We start from the raw sequence: 20673 nt of genomic DNA on the forward strand, positions 1-20673 counted from the left end.
TTTAACAACCTCCTTAATCTGTTATAAGGTTTCCCAGGGAGACTGATCATCAGAGCACACTCTAGTCATCTTTCTAAAAATTGGGAACCACAAGACCCATCAGCCTGGAGTGCCTGGGCAAAGCCTTGCCTCGTCTTGCTGAGTCGTAATAAAGTTGCCAGAACCTCTTTGAAGCCAATTAAAAGACCTTCTCTGCTTCCATGACCTCAAAAGCTGCAGTCTTTTTTGGCCGGCTAATATCTCTCTGCTGATTCTTCAATCCCCTGACCCCCTGGCCAATCCTAAAAGTACCCCTTCTTCAATATTTCCCACCTCAAAATCAGTGTTTCTGATTGTTCCAAGAAACAAGATCATTTTGTCTACCTTCCTCAGTTCAGTTGTATCCAGAGGTGCAAGATGTAAAGACTGTATTCTTAGGCAAACTGCATCTGTTACCGTAGACTGAGCAGTTATTTAGCCCTTGGCCTGTAATCTACTTGCACCAGTCAAGGGCCTGCATAAGCACACATACACAACATGAAGAGAATAGGGCCTCCAGGTCAGCCATTTGTCTTGATCAGGGAGGACCAGCAAAATCAAATAGCAGACTTTAATGATTTCTCCATGAACTGAATGGATGCTGACAAGGTAATCATCATGGCCCCAGCTCATTTATTTTTGTCAAAGGTCCCAGCATGGTTATATAATTTAAATAATCTTCTTAATGAATACCCCTTGCTCCTGAAAGACAGCTCTAGATAAAAGAAACTCAACCTCAGTAGTATCTTATCAACCCATTCTCTTCAATCTGTGTACAAATAGCATGACTTGTGTGCAGTGCATACACCAAAGTCCAATTTTGCATGCAGGTGATACGCTAATCCTTCCCAAGGAAGTGACATCATATAATATGATTTTCTTTCCTTTTATAGGATGATTTTTGACTTATTAGGAGGAGGATAGCTAGACAATCAGCTGGCAAAAAGCAGTGTCCTAGACCACCAACCAGACATTTCTACTGTCATGTGCAGGCATTTTAACAGGGATTTTTAACATCATGTCTGGCATTTTTGAAAGCATTTTAGTTTTATAGCCCAAACTGTGATCTTTCCCTAACCCTAACCAAGTAGTTTTTGTGCCTAAACCTAACCCACGGTGTTAAATGATATGTGAAAAGGTTAAAAATGTAGCGTTGAATAGGTATATCACTTGCATGTGAAATTGGACTTTGGCGTGTGCATTGCACACAATTTGAAAGTGTAAAGTCATGTTATTTGTATGCAGATTGTGTGACTGGGTTGATTTTATACTTTCAGTTAGAAATTTGACAACATTAGCAAAGTGTGATATGCGTGTCTTTGCACACTGAGTGAGTATAAAAAGCAGTTGGTGAAATAAGTTTCATTTCATTGGGAAGCTGATTTGGATGACAGTGTAATTAATGGAAACACATTTATCAGATACTAATGTAAATATGTTGTGCAGCAAGTTTCACAGATCTAACCTTAACTAATCTTACATGAGCACCTTCAGTGGGCCTAATGAGACCTGTGTTTAAGCATGGATGTAGATGCTTGACGTAGAGAAGCATGAAAACAATTTGGCTGTCACATTATTTGCAGGAAAGAAACAGATATTCAAATCTCTTCATCCCAGTACAGACTAATTCCAAATGAACCCACAGGAAAACAGGCTGACATTAAGCTCATTACTAGTTCCAATTCTCCGCAACGTGATGCGATGAGATGACAGTAAGCAATGTTTAAACCATGCTTTGTTTATTCTGAAATGTGATGTCGCATTACTGATTAAAACTCAACTCAATAAATCTGTTTTAATGCCCTATTACTACAGCCTCATTGAAGTACTCAGCTGTCACATAGATAGATAGATAGATAGATAGATAGATAGATAGATAGATAGATAGATAGATAGATAGATAGATAGATATTACTTTATTGATCCCTTGAAACCTATGCCTATTTTTTTGAGACATTCAGAAATAGTCTGACCAGGTAAATGTAAGTGACACACCATAGTACAGTATGATGGATTTGATATTTACATATGAGCAGGTGCAGTATACAGGTTTGCAAAACAGTAAACAATGGGGTGCAACATAAACAATTTGTTCACAATCAGTGAACCAATTTAACAAGTCCTTGTGTTGAGTAAAAAACATCTATTCCAATGGAAAACCAATTGTCTAAGTTCCGTACTGAATGACAGTTTATCTCACTAGCAAGTTATTTAATTTCCAGATATATTGATGCTTTGTGATAAAAGGTGTTAATCCAAAGATAGCATGGATCTTATTATTTCCCCCACAATAATAAAAGCCTAAGGGAGAGAAAACAGTGAGAGAAGCAATTCCCACGCTGAAATCACATGACCACAAACCACATAATAGATCTGCAGTTTATCTCTTCAAAAACAATAAATAGTGCTTTAACTGCCAACGTATAGTATTTCCTCCCTGTAGCCACCAGTGTATTGCAACTTGGCTCTGGGTTTAAATCTCATAAGGCTGTTGAAGAACACTTCAGATCAATAATGTTTCGGCCTCAGAGCTCGCCTTTGTGTCCCAGTGGAGCCCTGGTCAGCTCACTGAAGTTCAGTGTGTCTCATCAGTATGCAACACAACACCACATACCGTATAATACATTACAAGTGTTTGGTCAGCTGCCTATGGGCAAGAGAATTCTTCTTCTTTGTTCTCTCCCGCTGTTTGGTCAAGCCAGAGAATGAGCACAGAACAAAGTTAGTGTGCTTCAATCTCGTCATTACAAACTGCATCAGAGTGCAGACTCAGGTAAATTACCAGGAACAATAAGATAATCTGCACTCATCATAATGCACAATAGAAGACTCTGGATCAGAGGCCCTATATTAAGTTGTACCTAAAATCTGTTTTATAACTCCATTGTACTGTAAAAAGTGTGTATGCTTACATTGTGCTGTTGCTGTAAAAAGTACTGCAGCTTGTGCGAGTCCAGCACTCTTCATGAATGGTTTCAACTAGTACATTTCATTCCGTTTCTTTTATTTGGTAGTGTTGGACTGAGATAAATCGCCCTGCCCCTCTGTTGTTGTTTCATAACTACTTACTTGGAAGAGGATCATCAGTAACAGACAAACACACACACTTCGAAATGGCATATAGCAACACACGGGTACACACATAGGAGGAAACACACAGCAACAACATGATTAATTAGGAAGGCTTTTTTGGGCATCACAGTAGTTTACACTACAGTACACAGCAGATGGAGGGAGTGGGAGGCACAGACTCTGAAAATGTCGTGGATCTGGAGGTTTCACAGGTGTACCACAGACATTTATAATAGAGCAAGAAGGATTGAGAGTGTGTGTGTGTGTGTGTGTGTATGTGTGTGTCTGTGTGTGTCTGCACATGGATATGTGTGCTTCTAATTTTGCTACTGGGCTAGTCAGCAGGCCTGTCCTTGTGAGTCAGAGTGTATGTTGTGACAGTGATATACAGACACACTGACAGAGGAGATAGCGGTACAGCCCTGTGCATCCTGGGAAAGGTCTGACCAGCGCACAACTTGACACAACTGGACCTGATAGGAGAAGTTTAGTTTGTGCTTTGGTGTGAGAAGATTTTATTGAACAGACTAGAATTAGATGTTTATCATTAATGAATTGCCTCAATGCTTCGGTCATGTACTGTACTGGAATGTAGTCTTTTCGATCATTATTCAGATGTTTTGACAGATTCATGTTGTGCAGACAAGCATTTTTTCAAAGATTCCAAGCTTTAGCTTAAATTCATATCACATCTTGGATTTGAATATTTTACCCAATGTGTGTGCAGCTTGAGTGAAGTGCTTTCAACCATGTTAATTATTTTATTATCTAACTTTGAATCATCTTAAAGGCAAATATAAATAATACTAAGCACATTTGGATTCAAGCTATTACAAGGTGAATGCGCTTAATTCAGCCCAGGGGGCTGTAACTAATTATTATTTTCATTATCGATTAATCATTTTGTCTATAAATGTCATTATGAAAATAATGAAAAATGCCCATTATAATTTCCTCGAGCCAAAGGTGACGTCTTCAAAGGATTTGTTTTGTCAAATCAATAGTCCAATATCCAGTATATTCAGTTTCCTATCATGTATGACACATAAAAGCTTTAAATTCTCACATTTGAGAAGCTGCAACCAGCAATTTAATTAATAATAGTATTTTTCCTCAAAAATGACTAAAACAATTATTTGATTATCAAAATAGTTGCCAATTTATAATCTGATTGATTATAAATTGATTGTATTGATTATGATCAACTAATAGTTGCAGCTCTACCAATCTCTATCATTTTACCTTACCAGTTGTTGGTTATGCATATTGGTGAAATCCTCTCTAGTTGTTGAATGACTTGAAATCTACTGTAATTTTTCAACTTGTCAAAATAAGTTGAGGTCTCTTTTTACAACATGCTCCTGGGTTATGAACTTGGGAAAGGTTTAACCCAATCCAAACAGAGGTGATGACTTCATTCTCAAGGTGCCTTGACAAGAGTAAGTCACATGTCACCTAAGGGGTGCTGAGATCTGTTCTGATAGTGGGTGACACAGAAGTGTGGACAGGCTTCATCACAGAGATTCTCACTACATATGAGATGGCTTTGGATCTCAAAATTGCTCATACATGGACCAACCTTTCAATGCAGCTATCTCCATGTCTTCTCTTTTTTATTGCTGTACTGGATCAAATTCATCAGTGTCTTACTGTCCAAGCTTGTTCTCTCACTCTCCTCTCTCGGTTTTCTCCCTGTCTTTATTTGGTTTTGTCTTTCCCTTCTCTTTTCCCCCTTCTGCTCTCATATATCTGCTTTATTTTATATGTACTGTATGGTGTCCTCCACTGCTGAAAAGTTCACAGTGGATGTGCTCACTATAACAATAAGCAAAATACATTTTTGAGTGGAGGGGGACTTTAATGTTAGCATGTACAATGACATTACCTACACACATACATATGTCTACATTATAAGATATGTAAAAAGTGGTTCTCCGCACATCTTCTGGGAATGTGCAGCTGAATCAGGTGCTACTCAGATCAGAGACGGCAGACTTCAGAGAGAAAAGACGTTCATGGGTTATGCTATGGCACAACATTATGCACAGGCGAATCATAGCTCTGCAGCCTCATTAAAGTTCTGTGAAACTTAAAAAACTTCATGTCCTCCTAGAAGTGGTGATATAGTCAACTCGTTGAATCGCAAGAAGACATACTGGATTCATTCTCTTAACACAGTTGAACCCTTGGGCTTAATGAACTGAATTTGTTATGCTGCCTTTAATACATGATATATGCTTTCTACAGAACTAAGCTACCAGTCCTGCAGGTTTATTTTTAACTTGGAAAATCTGCCTCTAGTTTTTGTGCACCAAACACTTGGAATTACTTGACTTATAACTTCAACACATCCTCAAGATCAACACTCTCACTACCCCTGGACAATTCAAGACTGTGATCTCAAACCACTTCACCTCATTGTGCAGTTGTTTTCACTGAATATTGTCCTCTTCTGATCTATTTAACCCTACGTATTTTGTTGTTAACTCTGTATCTTGACATCATTGCAAAATGAGAGAAACCACAATGATTTTCAAGGCTTAAATAAAGGTTTGAATCAATTAATCAACATGTAACTTACCCTTTGTGCTAGATTTTATATAACACATATACAATCACCGAGCACTGTATTAGGAACACCTAACACCTCAATGTGGCAGCAGTGAAATGGATAAAATTATGCAGATACAGGTCAGGAGTTTCAGTTAATGTTCACATCAAACATCAGAAAGGGGAAAAATGTGATTTCAGTGACTTTGACCTTGACTTGATTGTTGACAGGCTTGTTGACAGTATTTCTGAAACTGCTTGCCTCCTGGGATTTTCATGCACAACAGTATCTAGAATGTACTCGAGTGAAAAATAAAACCCATCCAGTGAGTGGCAGTTGTGCGGACAGAAATGCCTTGTTGAGAGAGGTCAGAGGAGGATGGCAAGACTGGTTCAAGCTGACAGAAAGGCTACGGAAACTCAGATAACCACTCTTTACAAGTGAGGTGAACAAAAAAGCATCTCATATTGCACAACACATCAAATCTTGAGGCGGATGGGCTACAACAGCAGACGGTGGACCACGGTGGGTTCCACTCCTGTCAACCAAAAACAGAAATCTGAGGCTGCAGGCTCACCAAACTGGACAGTTAAAGACTGGAAAAATGTAGCCTGGTCTGATGAATCTTGATTTCTGCTGAGGCACGCAGATGGTGTAGTGTCTGAGTATTGTTGCTGACCATGTGCATCCCTTTATGGCCATAATTTACCCGTCTTCTACTGGCAACACCCAGCATGATAACGCACCATGTTACAAAGCAAAAATCGTCTAAAACTGGTTTCATGAACATGACAATGAGTTCAGTGTACTTCAGTGGCCTCCCCAGTTACCAGATCAGAGTCCAATGGAACACCTTTGAGATGTGGTAGAACGGGAGATTCACAGCTGACAAATCTGCAGTTGACAAATCTGCAGAAATTATGTGATGCAATCATGTCAACATAGGTCAGAATCTCAAAGGAATGTTTCCAACATCTTGTTGAATCTATGCCACAAAGAATTGAGGCCGTTTTTAGGGCAAAGGGAGGCCCTAACCAGTATTAGTATGGTGTTCCTTATAAAGTGCTCATTGAGTGTTAGTATTCTTGTTTTTCTTTGTTGTTTATGGTGTATGGGTGTGACACCTGGACATTGGCTCTGCTATTTCTGCCCTTGTGTCAATTATCCAATAGGTTTAAATTCCTGTTCAACCTTCCACCCAATGATAATGTGCACCTATCCTAGGTTGACTATGTGTCCAGCTTATGTCTTTGTCCATTTTGAACCTGCTTGATACAGTTTTTGACTCCATTAAAACTATGTGTTAATGAGTCTTCTGGGGCATATGCAGGTTTATGTAAGGGCTTTGCTAATTCTGAGTTAGCTACTACCAGAGTAGCAGGCCTGCTCCTCTCACACTCACTGTCACGCCTGATTAAGACTACAGTGCATTTGAATTTAGCTGAACAACTTATCTTATTTTAGTTATTTTATCAACTTATAGCTAACTAAAAATGTAAACATTGTATTTTGAGGTACTTTAAAGATACAAAAAAAGATAGAAAACATTTTCATATATTGCAAGGATGAGATTTCTGTACTGCATTGCATGACAAGGGCCTCCTCTCCTTTTTAGCATGCGTCTTCATTTTCCTACACCTTGTCTTGCTGCTTTTCCAGGTCTTTTTCTGTAGCAGAAATTTCTCAAAGCTTTCACAGATGGCTGCTGCCTCAATATGAATATTTGATAGCCCTCATATATCTCCCTTGAGGGTAGTGAAATATTAAAACACTTTCTGGTGGCCGTTTTGACTTCTCAGTTCCCAAAAAATGGACTCCCCGATGAGAATGAAAAAAAATGTTTTGATGTGACACTATCTACATGTTCATTTTTATAATGTAACATTGCTTGCTGTTTTTCCTAAGTGTGGTGTGGAGTTAGGGTCTCACTGTTCTTATTTATGCACCATTCATCTGCTGGGTATTCATTAACTGTGTGTGAATATGCAAATATTGTGAAAGACAGAATGAGGTGGCTGCAGACTCCTGTGAAAGAGAGTAAAGTTGCCATTTTCTCATTTTTTCCTTCTTTGATGTCTTTCAATATCAAGCACATTACTTATTATGTCATGTCTCTTTCAGCGGGATGCCAAGGGACAGTACCTGTTTGACCTCATCTGCCACCATCTCAACCTGCTGGAGAAGGATTACTTTGGCATTAGATATGTTGACCCAGACAAGCAGAGGGTAAGTCTTCATTTCTATTAATACACAACTGAATTTTAGTTGAATTCAGTTGTGTCTCTGTGCCACACCGTGACTCATGATTTGGTCTCTTCTCCTTTTTTCTGTTATTTCTCCATCTTCACTTTTTCCATTTACTTAACTCACCTTGTGTGCAGCCATTACCTTGAAATTTGACACACAAACTCTCTCTCCCTGTCTATCTCCCCCCATTCCTCTTTTTTTTCTGTTGACTGTGAAACTATATTAAAAGAGAAAACTGTTAAACACAGAAGCGTTACAGTAAAAATAGGTGTCTGTAATGTAGCTCGCATAAGGGAGTTACATTGTGTGACATCAACAATTGAGATCAGCTTTTAATATTTGGAAAGTAGCCTCAATTTACCTTTTTTGATATAATGTGAACACAAATTAATAATTTGTTTCCTGGAAATAATAGCTAGTGTGCTCATACTTTGAAAAAATTGAAAAAATGTGTTGCCTTTAATTAGCTAATCCTTTCTGCAGACAAATTAACAAAACAGAAACACATTCATATCCCATAAAATACATTTTATAGATGTCACAGGTAATACAAAAGTGTCTTTAACAGGCTATACTCAATTTTGAGAATAACATTATCCAAATGCAAATCTTAAAATGTCCAAGTAAACCCTGTGAAGCTGATGCAAGGATAAGAAACCATCTGTGGCCACTGTCTATAAAAAGCTCTGTAACTGTTTGTACTGTACATTGTTCCAGTCAGCTTTCACTATCTCTACAATGTCTTTTAGAGCTTGTGGATTACCAGGTGGAGCAGATTATAAATTAAGTCTCAGAGGCACTGATGGACACTTTTCTCAGTAGCTCTTTAGTGTAAATGCTATTTTTCTACTATATAAATATACAGGCAGGTAGGTAAGCCTGCAAGTCAATTATGTAAGCTGGTAAAAGGCCAACCCTGTTGATTGATTGAATATCAATCAAAGAAATTAACAGTAATTGGTGAATTTGCAAGGCTTGAACTATTAATCACGCATTTAGCATTTATTAATCATGCATTCTTGAACAGTGAACAGTGTTACACATGATGTCAAGGCTTTAAAAAGGTTTTACAGATTCTCTTTGTATAGTAGTGAAACCAGCAACCAGCTGGTGTCCTTCCTCTCAGCAGAAGACTGAAGGTGACAGCTCTGCGAGAAGGCTGACACTGTTAAATCATAATACAAAGCATTTTTAGACCGAAGGTTTTCTTTACTTGTTTCACTTGGAGATATTGAAGACTTTGGCCTCAATGTTACAGTTTCTTTTAATGTCTCTTGTAATAATCAACCCTCATCATTGTCTCTCTCAATAACTCTTCACTGCTTCGGTGCATCTACTTAGTGGTAGTTTCTTGAGAAAGTGAACACAGGTGTTGCTTAAAAAGTTCATATTTGCAAGCTAATAAAAGTAGCACAGCATCATTGTGCTACACAGTTATTGTATTGTGCGCACATTATTATCAGCATGTCATCATCTCGCTGATTAGACCCAGTTTTCGACTCGTGATGTTTAGTTTGACAGAGAACAGACCTCTCCTGATTATCTTCCAAACAGCTTTCTTTCATCTCCTCTCCTCTCTGCATGGTGACTGCGTTGGAGGGAGTCTAAATAAACAGCAGAGAAGGAGATGGGAGTAATTCTAGTGTGCCTTCCAGCTATAGATTACAAGTCATCATGCTCAGCTGCTGAGCAATCAGACCCCAGACTGACAGGTTAGCAGCCAAACATTCAGTTCCCAGCGAGCAGGTCTTCACTTCTCTTTCTCTCCCTTTCAGCATTGGTTGGAGTTCACGAAGTCAATTGCCAAACAAATGAAATGTAAGTATTTCATTTAACGTGCCTGATTAGTTTGTGTGTACTGTTTTGGTTGAATCCACGTCCAAATTGTCCAAATTTGACTAGAAAAAGAAAAAAAAGGCTAAATATAAAGGACAAATCACATTAGAAATGTGACAATACAAGATTTGAAATCTTTGTCTTTCTTCCGCAGCCCAGCCTCCATTCACCATGTGTTTGCGTGTCAAGTTTTACCCACCTGACCCTGCTGCCCTGAGAGAGGAAATCACCAGGTAAGTTTTTGAGATAACGTGGTGGGCTGCATCTTGGTAGGGTGGAGATGAAGTATGTTAGTAAGGTTTCAGTCTGACTATCTTTGCATGTCATGACTCTCTCTCTCTCTCCCATCAATAAACTTTTTAACCTGTGAATAGTGACATGTTGATGACTCTTCAGTTGTTTGTTTGCATCTCAGTTAAACCATTCATTTACTGCATGCAAATTGCATAAATGGCAGTAAGGGTCAAGAAATGTTTTAATGAAGTCATTAATTTGCCTTCCCGGTGTGCAATGTGTCATCATGACTGCACTCATTTAATTTGGCCTTTTACAAACCCAAACACTGTCTTGCATATAGAATACTTTGTCTTGCTAGATAATTCAGACTTTGTCCAAAACACAGAACAGAAAACAAAACCCAAAAAGATGCATTTTTCGCTTGTATTTAATTATTTGTGTACTGTCCCCATTTTAAAGACTCATGACACAGATTAAACTATAAAAGTGTGTGTGGCACAGGCTCAGCTGGGGAGTTTTGACTAATGTCACATGATTAAAAAGGCCAGCAGAAATTCCATACTACCATACTACTACTCCATGTAGTCATTACGTCCTTCATCATTATTTTTGTAAAGTCAACATAATATGAAAATGCTGACATTAAGCAAACATAAACAGCAGTTATAAAATGATCACAGCACTGTGGAAACCACAGGGGCTTTCTTGATCCAACTGCCTTTCTGTTTATGTCCCTGTCTCATAAAATCAGGGCAAATGTATTTTTGTATTATTGTATGCCTCTGTAGCCAACTTTTGTATCATAACACTACAGCTCAGTAGAGATTCTATAAAATAATATTTGGTTCTATGTGAATTGACAATGTTTTCAGAACATCTCATTTGGGACCAGAACTATATGTGTGTGCCTGCACGTTTGCAGATGTACCTCTTAAAAGTCTGTAGCCTTACTTTATTGAGTACAAAACCATTTTATGCAAAATGCTACCTTAAAATACAAAAAATAATTAATTCAGTGCTATTAGATTAAAGTGATTCGGAATGCAGCTCTAGGAGAATCAAAGTATTTTGTGGGAAAGTTTTCAGCTTGCCTTCTTTCTCATTGGGTGAAAATAACCAACTTATGAAATAGTATATTTTTATATCTCAGTTTGTCTTATCTTATCGCATCCTGCAGTGGTGCAGAAACAAAAGTTCACAAGTTTAATTTCAAAACAGTGTCAAAGACTCAACAGTGAGCCTGTTTCATCCAAACTAGAAAACCAAACAAACATTAAACATCAATCACTGGTTAAATCTTCTCACAGAACATAGATCAATGGAAAAAATAACTGCCTGAAAACTTGGACTCCATTTTTCACAAATCTCAATCTTAATTTCGATTTTGCCTGTTAGTGAATGCCACTAAACCAGCCACATCTCCATATTCAGACTTATCCATACATACACATGCAGTCATACATCATACACTCAACATTTCACTGCCAAACGGTCTCACATTTTATCCCTCAACACCTCATCCATTAACACTCTGCTCATTTACAAAGCTAATTATCTATCTCCCCCTTCCTTTCCTAAGCCCTCTCTCTTATTATATTATGTCAGCATTTTTACATTATGTTGACTTCTTATATGAGTGCATCCTCTTTTTTTTCTTCCTCTTTTTTTCTCTCTCTCTCTCTCTCCAACTTCCCCCACATTAATACTTCATTACCACATAATTAGAATAACCCTCATTTTGGTCACCACCATCATTACCAGCAACAAAACTGGATCATTGGTCAATTAGCTCTATACTTACCCAAAGTCTTCTTTTTTCTTTTTGTTAGTTTGTTCATATTATTATTACTTTAGTATAAACTGCATTACTATATTGTTATATTATTACTATCTGTCTTTATGATAATTATTACTGTATCTTTCTGTGTCCTGTGTTGTTTGTCGGGATGCCGGGGCTGGCTCCTCAGGAGCGGCAGGTGGTGTAGCGGTCTGCCGTTCCTCCCCAGTCGACCATCCTGATAAATAATATATCAGGATGTATTTATATGTTGTTTATCTATATCTATATTATTTATATTTACATATGTATTATATGTCACAATGATGATGATGATGATGATTGTTATTGTCATTATCACAATTATCATTATTATAGAATTAGTTATCATGAAAGCTATTACAAAGGACATTATTGACATCAGGAGAAGGATGATGTTGTATATTAATATTATTATTATATAGGCTACTATTATTAATATTACTACACATTTATATTTCTTTCTTTCTGTTCTCACTTTCTCTCTTTTTTCTATTTTTTTTAATTTATCATTATTATTTACGAATTTATTTTTATTAACGTGTTTGCAGAGCCCTGTATCCATCTTTTGTTATGTTTTATTATGCTATGTTTCATTCATCCCTACATCCCATCCATATCTGAATGATGGGACCACCTCAGACTGGGCCTTGGGGACTGGAGGGCTTGGGGGAGCTGGATTAGTTTGGGACAGCTTGGAGTCAGAGGACCTGATCCATGCTAAGCCCCTGTCCAAATAGAAAGCTGCTCCTCAGACCCATTTGAACAGACCCCTCCTATAGGACCAGGAACTGTTCTAAAGGGGATCTGATCTGCAATTTAGCCATGTTATTTTGTTTTCTTTCTTTTTCTCTTTCTTTCCTCCTTTGGTTAATACATAAATACATACATATAATACATATCTTTTTTTGCTTGTTGTTGTTATTATTGTTGCTGTTTTGCTTTTTTTTTTTTGTTTGTTTTTTGCTTTTGTTTCAGTTTGTTTGAGTCTAACTCTCCCTCTTGTCCTGTCCTGTGTCATATGTGTCTTCATGTTGGTCATTTGCATTGCACTAGAAACAATAAAAAAAACAAAAAAAAACAAAAACAAAAACAGTGAGCCCATTTGCAGAGGGATTTGAGTATTCCCCTTTTTATGAGCTACAGTGTCACAAAGCTCCTCACCGCTCCACTGTGTGTGGCATCCTTGACAGCTGAACAAACTGCTATGAGGAGTGAGCCAGAGAGCTACTGAGCGCACAGATCCCTGTAAATCACATCCCTCGACTGGTTGCCACGCGATGAAATCTCTCATTCGCAATCCAGCTCGTCTTGATAGAGCAGGGCGCCAACGAGGGAGAGCTCCTCCATCCTCCTACATCTGTTCTGACTGGGGGGGTTTCACAGACACACAATTACAGAGTAAATAAGCAAAAAGATGGAAGGTAACCACATTTCACATCGATTTGTATGTTGCTTTTAGCTATCAGCTGTTGTTATATATATTTTCATAGAAATTCTGTTTTTATGTTGGCTATAGATTGATTGATTAGTGACTGGACAAATTTGACCAATTGACCAGAAAGATCCATATTTGAAAGGGAATATCCCTGACCGAATTGCCCGTAATTGTGCAGCTACCTGAGTGGCAACCAACTGCAGGGTGTCACTATTTAGCCGACCATAAAATCTGATCACCTTGGGATCACACTATTTGGAGTAAATGACGCTTTACACTTAATCGACAATTACATACAAATTAACACAGTGTGTAACTTGCATATAACTTGCATCACAGCCATCAGTTAATCAGGCGATAACTTGTACCTTCTCTAATGCAAAAAGACTCAATGCACCTGCCAACTCTTCTCTGACATTTTTCATAGCAATGCTTAGAATGATACTATTTATTGCTTTGGTGCTTGGAGAGAAGCTGAATCACAGGTATATGAAATTAATGTTGGGTAGGAAAAACCGACATATGAGTAATCTCTGGATGTTGTGGACGAGACTAGAAGATTGAGTCGCTCCCAGTGGACATCAGTGTGAACCTGCAATCATATTTTAAATTATTGTCAATTCTCAGAAACATTATGCTTTAGTCAGAGTGCTGCCTCGAGGTGTGCTGCATGTCCCGCATCTAATGTTCCAAACCATAACTTTGGATTGCCAATCATGCGTTCATTTAATTTTTCCTAAATTGTAATTATAAATTGATGATAAATGGGTTGTGAAAGGGCCATAGAGTAATGGAGTTGTCACTCGCTACATTTATTTTACATTTCACTGTGTTGAGCTGCCCAGGTATTGTAGCTTATCTGTAAAAACAACAGATAGGAAACACAGGGCACATGCCTAATAAGTTATCATTATATGATTTTTTTAAACTAAAAACAACATTCCCAGTAACTCCTTTACTTGTAGTCTCAAGATTTATTTTAGCCTGTCATCATTACTTTTTAGTCTTTTTGAACTATTACACATTTGTTGCAGGTAAGGCATCAAAAACATTAACACATACTGTATGGAAACACACACACATATATACATACATATACACATACGTCACAAGTATTACTTCTCCTAACAATCTCTTAGCCACATCTGCAGTCTCAGTGTTAAATGGCATGAGGGGCACCTTACTGTTAACTTGCAAACATCCACTGTGTGTGTTGTCAAGAAACGGAAACCATTGTCGATATACAGTATTGATCCTATCTAAATAATGACCCAAATCAGTTTTTCTGTGTTCCACTCCACAGATATCTCGTCTTCCTGCAGGTTAAGAGGGATCTCTATCATGGTCGTCTCCTGTGCAAGACATCAGACGCTGCTCTGTTGGCTGCCTACATATTGCAAGGTACAACAAAATAGGTTGTTGTAATTTAAGTATAAAATGATGCAAAGCCTGCAACCAGACTACTGTACCTTTTTATTTTAATACAACTCTTAAACAAGCACAAACCCTAACCCTAACCCTAACCCTTGTATTAGGGAAACATTACAACCTTGACCAGAAAACCAAGCAGTGAAATACTGTCCTTTGTCTGGCGCAGTTTAGATAATTGAGTGTTATCCCTACACACACTGCTTTGATTGGAAAAAATATTTTCACTTTGATGAAAGTGATTCAGTTTTAATGTTGGCTGGTCCTCATGTTGGAACTTATTACAGCCGTCACCACAAATCACAAGTGTACATGAACGACCATGTTTCCTCTGACAGATGTGTTAACCACATATTAGTATACTGTATACATAATATTCATATATGTCCACGATGTTTGTGACCATCTGTAGGCTCGGTATGATTTCCATATGATCCCGGCCTGTTCATAAACATGTGCCAGATGTTATTGCCAGAGGTGTTCCATGTTACGAGTGTTTGTGAGCTCACAATCTGTCATACATGTACATGCTTTACTACGTGCAAATGTGCAAGCGGTGTGTGTTCAGAGGTTAAAGGCTCATACTGCTTGCATAGATCTGAGCTCCCATTTTTGTTTGATGGGGGTCTTGGGAATCTGAATTTGTTGCTTTTATCTTGACTTGAACGCCCTCATTTTGATAACCCTGCTAGCATACAATCTTAAATTCAAGAGAAATTAATGAAAAAAGTTGTCTTGTTTCTCTTTGAAAGAATCTTGACAGGTTTGCAAAAAGTTGACTGCTTGGGCTCCTTTGGGTGTCAGGCTCATCAACATGCAGAGAGTGCAGATGCATTAAGGAACAGTTCCCCTGTCACACACCTGCCAACAAGCCATCCTGCCAGCCTTTTCTCTCACAGCTAATCCCAGAATGAATGTTCCTAGCATCTCTGTGTAGCCCTACCTACCATAAGACAGAACATCAGGTGGAAGACATTAGGCTTATCATACTTATACCTATCTGTCCACCATTATTTATAAGATAACTGGGTGAAACCTCAATACTAACTAACTGTATGTGTATGTTTTTTGGTTGGTGTTGGTTGGAGAGTTGTCACAGAAGAAGACGGAAAACAACATTAAATATTAAAAGAATGGAAATGAACTGATTAGATAAAGACAGAGAGATAGACAGTTTATATGACAAAATATTAATATAAAATATTATTTTAGTGTGTGAGAATGACTGGGGCAAGGTAGCCGTCCTGGGTGAATTTCTTCTATTGTTCATCTTTGATTCAGTCTTTATCGTTTTGCCTTGCCAAATCAGTGGATGCCTAAGCCTACTCCTCTCTTTGTTGGATTTCTTCACCAGGTGTCTGGTTTATAGGCACTCTTTGACTCTGACACCATGTCAGAGGATGTGAATCCTTAATGTCTGCTGCAAGTATAAACTGGAAGGTTTTATGGATGTCCATAATATCCACTGTTTTTAACAACAATGGCTGCCCAGGGAGCAGAGAAGTAGCCAAACTCTTCATATAGTTCCTCCACCAAATGTAATCTGATGTCAGGTGAGTTAACTAGGCTGCTGCAGTGATGCAGTGAACACTGGCAGGTATTTTTGATTATACCAACGTGCCCTCTGAATAACTGAATAATGCATGGAGATAAGGTTAAAAACTGACAAAGTCTTCAGTTTAAGATAAAACAGAGAATTTGTTCAACTTTCATAGAAAGGAAATACAGGGCTGCATCACTGTTTGCATACATCACCTTTATAAATTAAAACAGTGTAGATGTGTCTTTGTGACAAATGATCAATGTCAGATTTCCAACAATCCAATAAGTCACTTTCAGCGGGTAAATTGGGGTTTTTTTGTTACATGGATTTATCGGATTGAGATTTGAGTGTTGGAGTATTCAGTATGCACATTCATTTATGTTTTTGTGTGTGTCTTTATTGTGCACAGGTGCATTCAAACCCTTGACTTTTTGGTCTTTTTCTTGTGTATTCTGCATAAATTTGGACTGTGGGCCCTTCTCATTTTCATGTCTTTATGCTGCGGCATTATCTTTGAACACCATCCAATATTAATTCAGTTTTCATCAGAACAGCCACATACAAAGATTAAAGAGGCAAAATGCCTTGGGTACAGTTATTAAATAGAAAAAGATAAAAGTGTATTGAATTTCATTATAGGAAATTACTAACATAATTGTTCATATCAAAAGTACAGTATGATTTTCATTATTGTAACTACCATATACAAACATCAGTATTTGTTAATTGCAGCTGTGATTATGCCTCACATATTATTTAAATGTTCATGGAGTGTTGCATTTTTACTTCTTCTTCTGGGCAGCTGATGTCACCTACAGTCTGATGATTGGAAAACAGATAAAACAAAGACCCTGCCCCATTACAGGTCTCAGTAGATATTATTTAGCATTCATGCTCAGTCCTTTAAGTTAAGAGATGTGCTGGGCAAGACGACACAGTGCAGAGATATTCTTAAAACTTTCTGAAGACAGCATGTACCCATTCATAAAGCACAAGATTTCATTAAGCACATATCGACAACTCACTCCCAGCGGTGCCATGCCTTTTGAAGATCCTTAAAAGTGAAACCAAGGTGATGTAATTTATCGGTGTGTTGGAATGTTAGACAGGAGAGTGTAAGAAAGCAGTCTGGTATAAAACACATGTCAAGGATTCCAAGAACAATTTAGTTGATATTATTAGTTGATTCACTCAGTTTGTTGTTGGGCTTTTGGTCAAACACAGAAGTTAACCTGTCCTGTGTTCTCTTTTTTCCCATTTTCCAGCTGAAATCGGTGACTATGACCCTGGGAAACATCCAGAGGGTTACAGCTCCAAGTTCCAGTTCTTCCCCAAGCACTCAGAGAAGCTGGAGCGGCGGATTGCTGAGATCCACAAGACAGAGCTGATGTAAGGTGACACCTGTCCAGGTCCCTGTGTACTCCTTCACTTCCACAGCAGCCAGAGTGCACGCATCACAGAAGCACACCTAACTGTTGGTCCTACACACTGAACTCTTCATCATCTGCAGTAGTTCTTAAACTCATGGGTTACTCATGGGAAAGTAATTAACCACTGCTGTGATGGTTTTAGTACTCCACATGATAACTGCGTTTTAAGGTGGTTATAGCAAAAGCACCCAAAAGGACATGTTACATTATAGTGAGATGGAAAATCCTGAGTGAAAAACAGTGACGAAGAGGAGCTGCTATGTTGAGATGGAATACTGTAATGACTACCATAAAAATATCACATGGGATATCACTTGTCACAACCAGGAAATAAAATATTTTTTTCACTTAGTCCAACCAAAAAAGAACATCTCACATTCAGTATGAAAGTACATATTCTGATAAGATATGCAGAGCATAGGTTTGTAATTTCATGCTGTAGCTACTGAATCTGCTGAGTATTCACTTCCGTTCATTTGGTTTGTGTGTGTGTGTGTGTGTGGTTTCTTTGTCATACTTTGTTGTTTTACCAGCTTTGCCTTCTAGCGGCTCTTTAGGCTTCCCTAACCACCCCGTCATACTGAAATTTTCATTTATGAGTTCAAATCTCTGGAACTGAATGTGCCAGTCTGCAGCATTTGGCCTGCAAGGTGCCCCCTACAATTCAACAGAAGCAGCGGTGGCAAGACCTTTAGTCTGAAGGTCTTATAGAAGATTACAGTCGCTTGCTTTCTGTTTAGGGGGCCCCTATATCAGGCAAGCAATGCAATAGACCAGAAGCCAATGCTAGAGCAGCCATTAATGGTCTAGTGAATGTGGGTATGTTCCCTTTGGTGGTGATGAGTTCAGTCATGGTACAGTCAACCATCCCATCTTGCAAGAATCAGATTTCAAAAGGGCTGCGGAGAAAAGGCAACTTAACCTTTTCTTTTTTGTTTGATAATTTTAGTCTTTTTCTTGTGGGATGCTTCATTCCAAGTTTGTGCTCTCATTGAGCACTTTGGGCGGCACAGTACAAGACACTATGTAAATTGGAACAGGCACAGTGCGCCCCATGGGTCCATGTTTTTGCACTTTCAAAGAGATGTTGGTGTGTGAGCAATCTCGAAACCCATCGGCTATCACCTGACAACGATTTAGCCTCTGGGTGAAATGGCCAATATTTTAGGTGTTGACCCGTATGATGGATATCTGGGCCAAGACCTCCTCTTCCTTGCACCGGCCACTGTTTACAGTCCGATTAGCAACTTGAGATACAAGAACGGAATTGGAGTTGAAAGACGACGTCTACGACCGGATTGTTTCACAAGTAGCCAGTTTACACTCAGTTAACAGTTTAAAACCAAACAAACATCAATACTTTTTGCAGGTGTTTTAGGTCCAGACAACATTTCAGCCAATGCGTTCCGCCACTTTCACTCTCCACAAGGACTGTTTACCTGCATAACCAACCAACCTAACCATCTCACTGCTCATGCCTAAACCTAACCAGGTGCGTGTGTCATGTTGTAAATTGGGTGTGTCAGTACTGCCAATCCACAGATACATAGACCTACTTGGTAGACATCGCCGGAAACGAAACGGAAACCAGAACACTTCCGATCCCAAAATCTTGTCCCTTGCCTACAGATTATGCATTCATATGCAGATATAGAGACTAATGTATGAGTGGTACTGAATAACCAGCGAATGCGGCTATACCTGCTTGTTAGTCCCAAAGATTGGTGGTGCTGGTAAATGCTAATCCCCTCTTCGGATTGTGTGTCTCTTGGACGGCAGTGATTTAATGCTCCCCGAGGTGTTTGTATCATGCCTGGGGACTGATATGAATGTGTGGTTGTAAATCCTGTTCAGTGAGCGTTACTTTGCCTTGTCAGCCTTAAAGTGGAAGGGTGTTGGGGAACACAACAGTTAGTGCAAGCATCTAGTTTTGCCCTCTTTAGCCTTTAGAGCCCTATCAAAGACAAAGCTTGTGTGAAATAGAATAAAGGTTATACATCGTAGCCTGTAACACCGTGAGCACATACAGAAACCTCTAACCTTGTCATCCTGCCACTCTTGTTTTGTTTGATTTTTTTTCTCTTGTCTTCGATATACTGTATCTCTGTCTTCAACAAACACCCTCACACACATACACACACACATACATACAACCCAGGTGGAGAGAGGCACTGGTTATGGATTTAATCCTACACTGCCCTCTATTGCTCATTTCCACTTTTTTGTTTGACAGCAGATTTGAACAATCAGATGGTTATCCTTGTAGTTTTTAACCATTCTAGGCTAAAAAAAAAAAAATGTTGGGAGCTTTTTTTCCTCTACTGATCACAATGCTGGCAGAATTCAAAATTATAGAGTAGATGGGTGCTAAGGTTACACAAAACATACTTGCGACAATTTGCTTTTATGTTTACCAGATAGTAATTTTCCAGGATGCAAGGACTCTATTGTTGTTGTGGCAAAGCGAAAACAGAAAGAAATCAGGGTTACTTACAACTTAGAGTTGAAATCAAGAGCCACTATATTGTAGACTTGTGCCAGACTGTTTGACTAAGACTAATTTGACTTATTCATCAGTCTCAGTAATCATTAATAACAGAAAAAAGTGTGGACAGTACACAGATTTTTAATGCTTTATTTTCTTTAGTCAGTACCAAACTTTTAGTACAACAGCTGTTAGAACATTAGATTTTCCTTTGACCAGGGACAAATAGAGGAACAGCCAGGACTCTACAAAGTGAGTGAGGTTTACTTTCATTCTTAAGAAACAGTGATCATATTTGGTCATGCATCCTTTATCAGTAGAAGATCAAATTTGTTCCCAGTAGCTAAACATACTGTAAGTTTGGCTGAAAGTACTCTCTGCTGGAGTGCTGGATGAAGACAGTAACTCTAACAAAGCAATTTTTAGATACACTAATAATGCATCAAGAGTCTTTTTGTAGAGGCCCCATAAATTAATACTCATGTAGAGTAAGTGGGTGGTCCCACGTTTCCTTGGCAAGAGTCATTTTCTCTAACACATAAAAACTTCCCAGGGTCTCCTCATTATTCATT

General features: G+C 38.5%; 1 protein-coding gene across 1 annotated transcript in view; it reads left to right on the top strand.

The window, feature by feature from the left end:
- Positions 1–20673, top strand: part of LOC122978810 (FERM domain-containing protein 5-like) — an 84266-nt gene that overhangs the window by 51435 nt on the left and 12158 nt on the right. The window contains exons 2-6 of the mRNA XM_044345824.1: positions 7763–7867; positions 9664–9706; positions 9879–9957; positions 14519–14616; positions 17452–17575. Of these exons, the coding sequence (XP_044201759.1) occupies positions 7763–7867; positions 9664–9706; positions 9879–9957; positions 14519–14616; positions 17452–17575 (449 nt within the window). The remainder of the gene's footprint in view (positions 1–7762; positions 7868–9663; positions 9707–9878; positions 9958–14518; positions 14617–17451; positions 17576–20673) is intronic.

This window comes from Thunnus albacares, chromosome 1 (assembly GCF_914725855.1).
Source record: "Thunnus albacares chromosome 1, fThuAlb1.1, whole genome shotgun sequence".
NCBI classification, from domain to species: Eukaryota; Metazoa; Chordata; class Actinopteri; order Scombriformes; family Scombridae; genus Thunnus; species Thunnus albacares.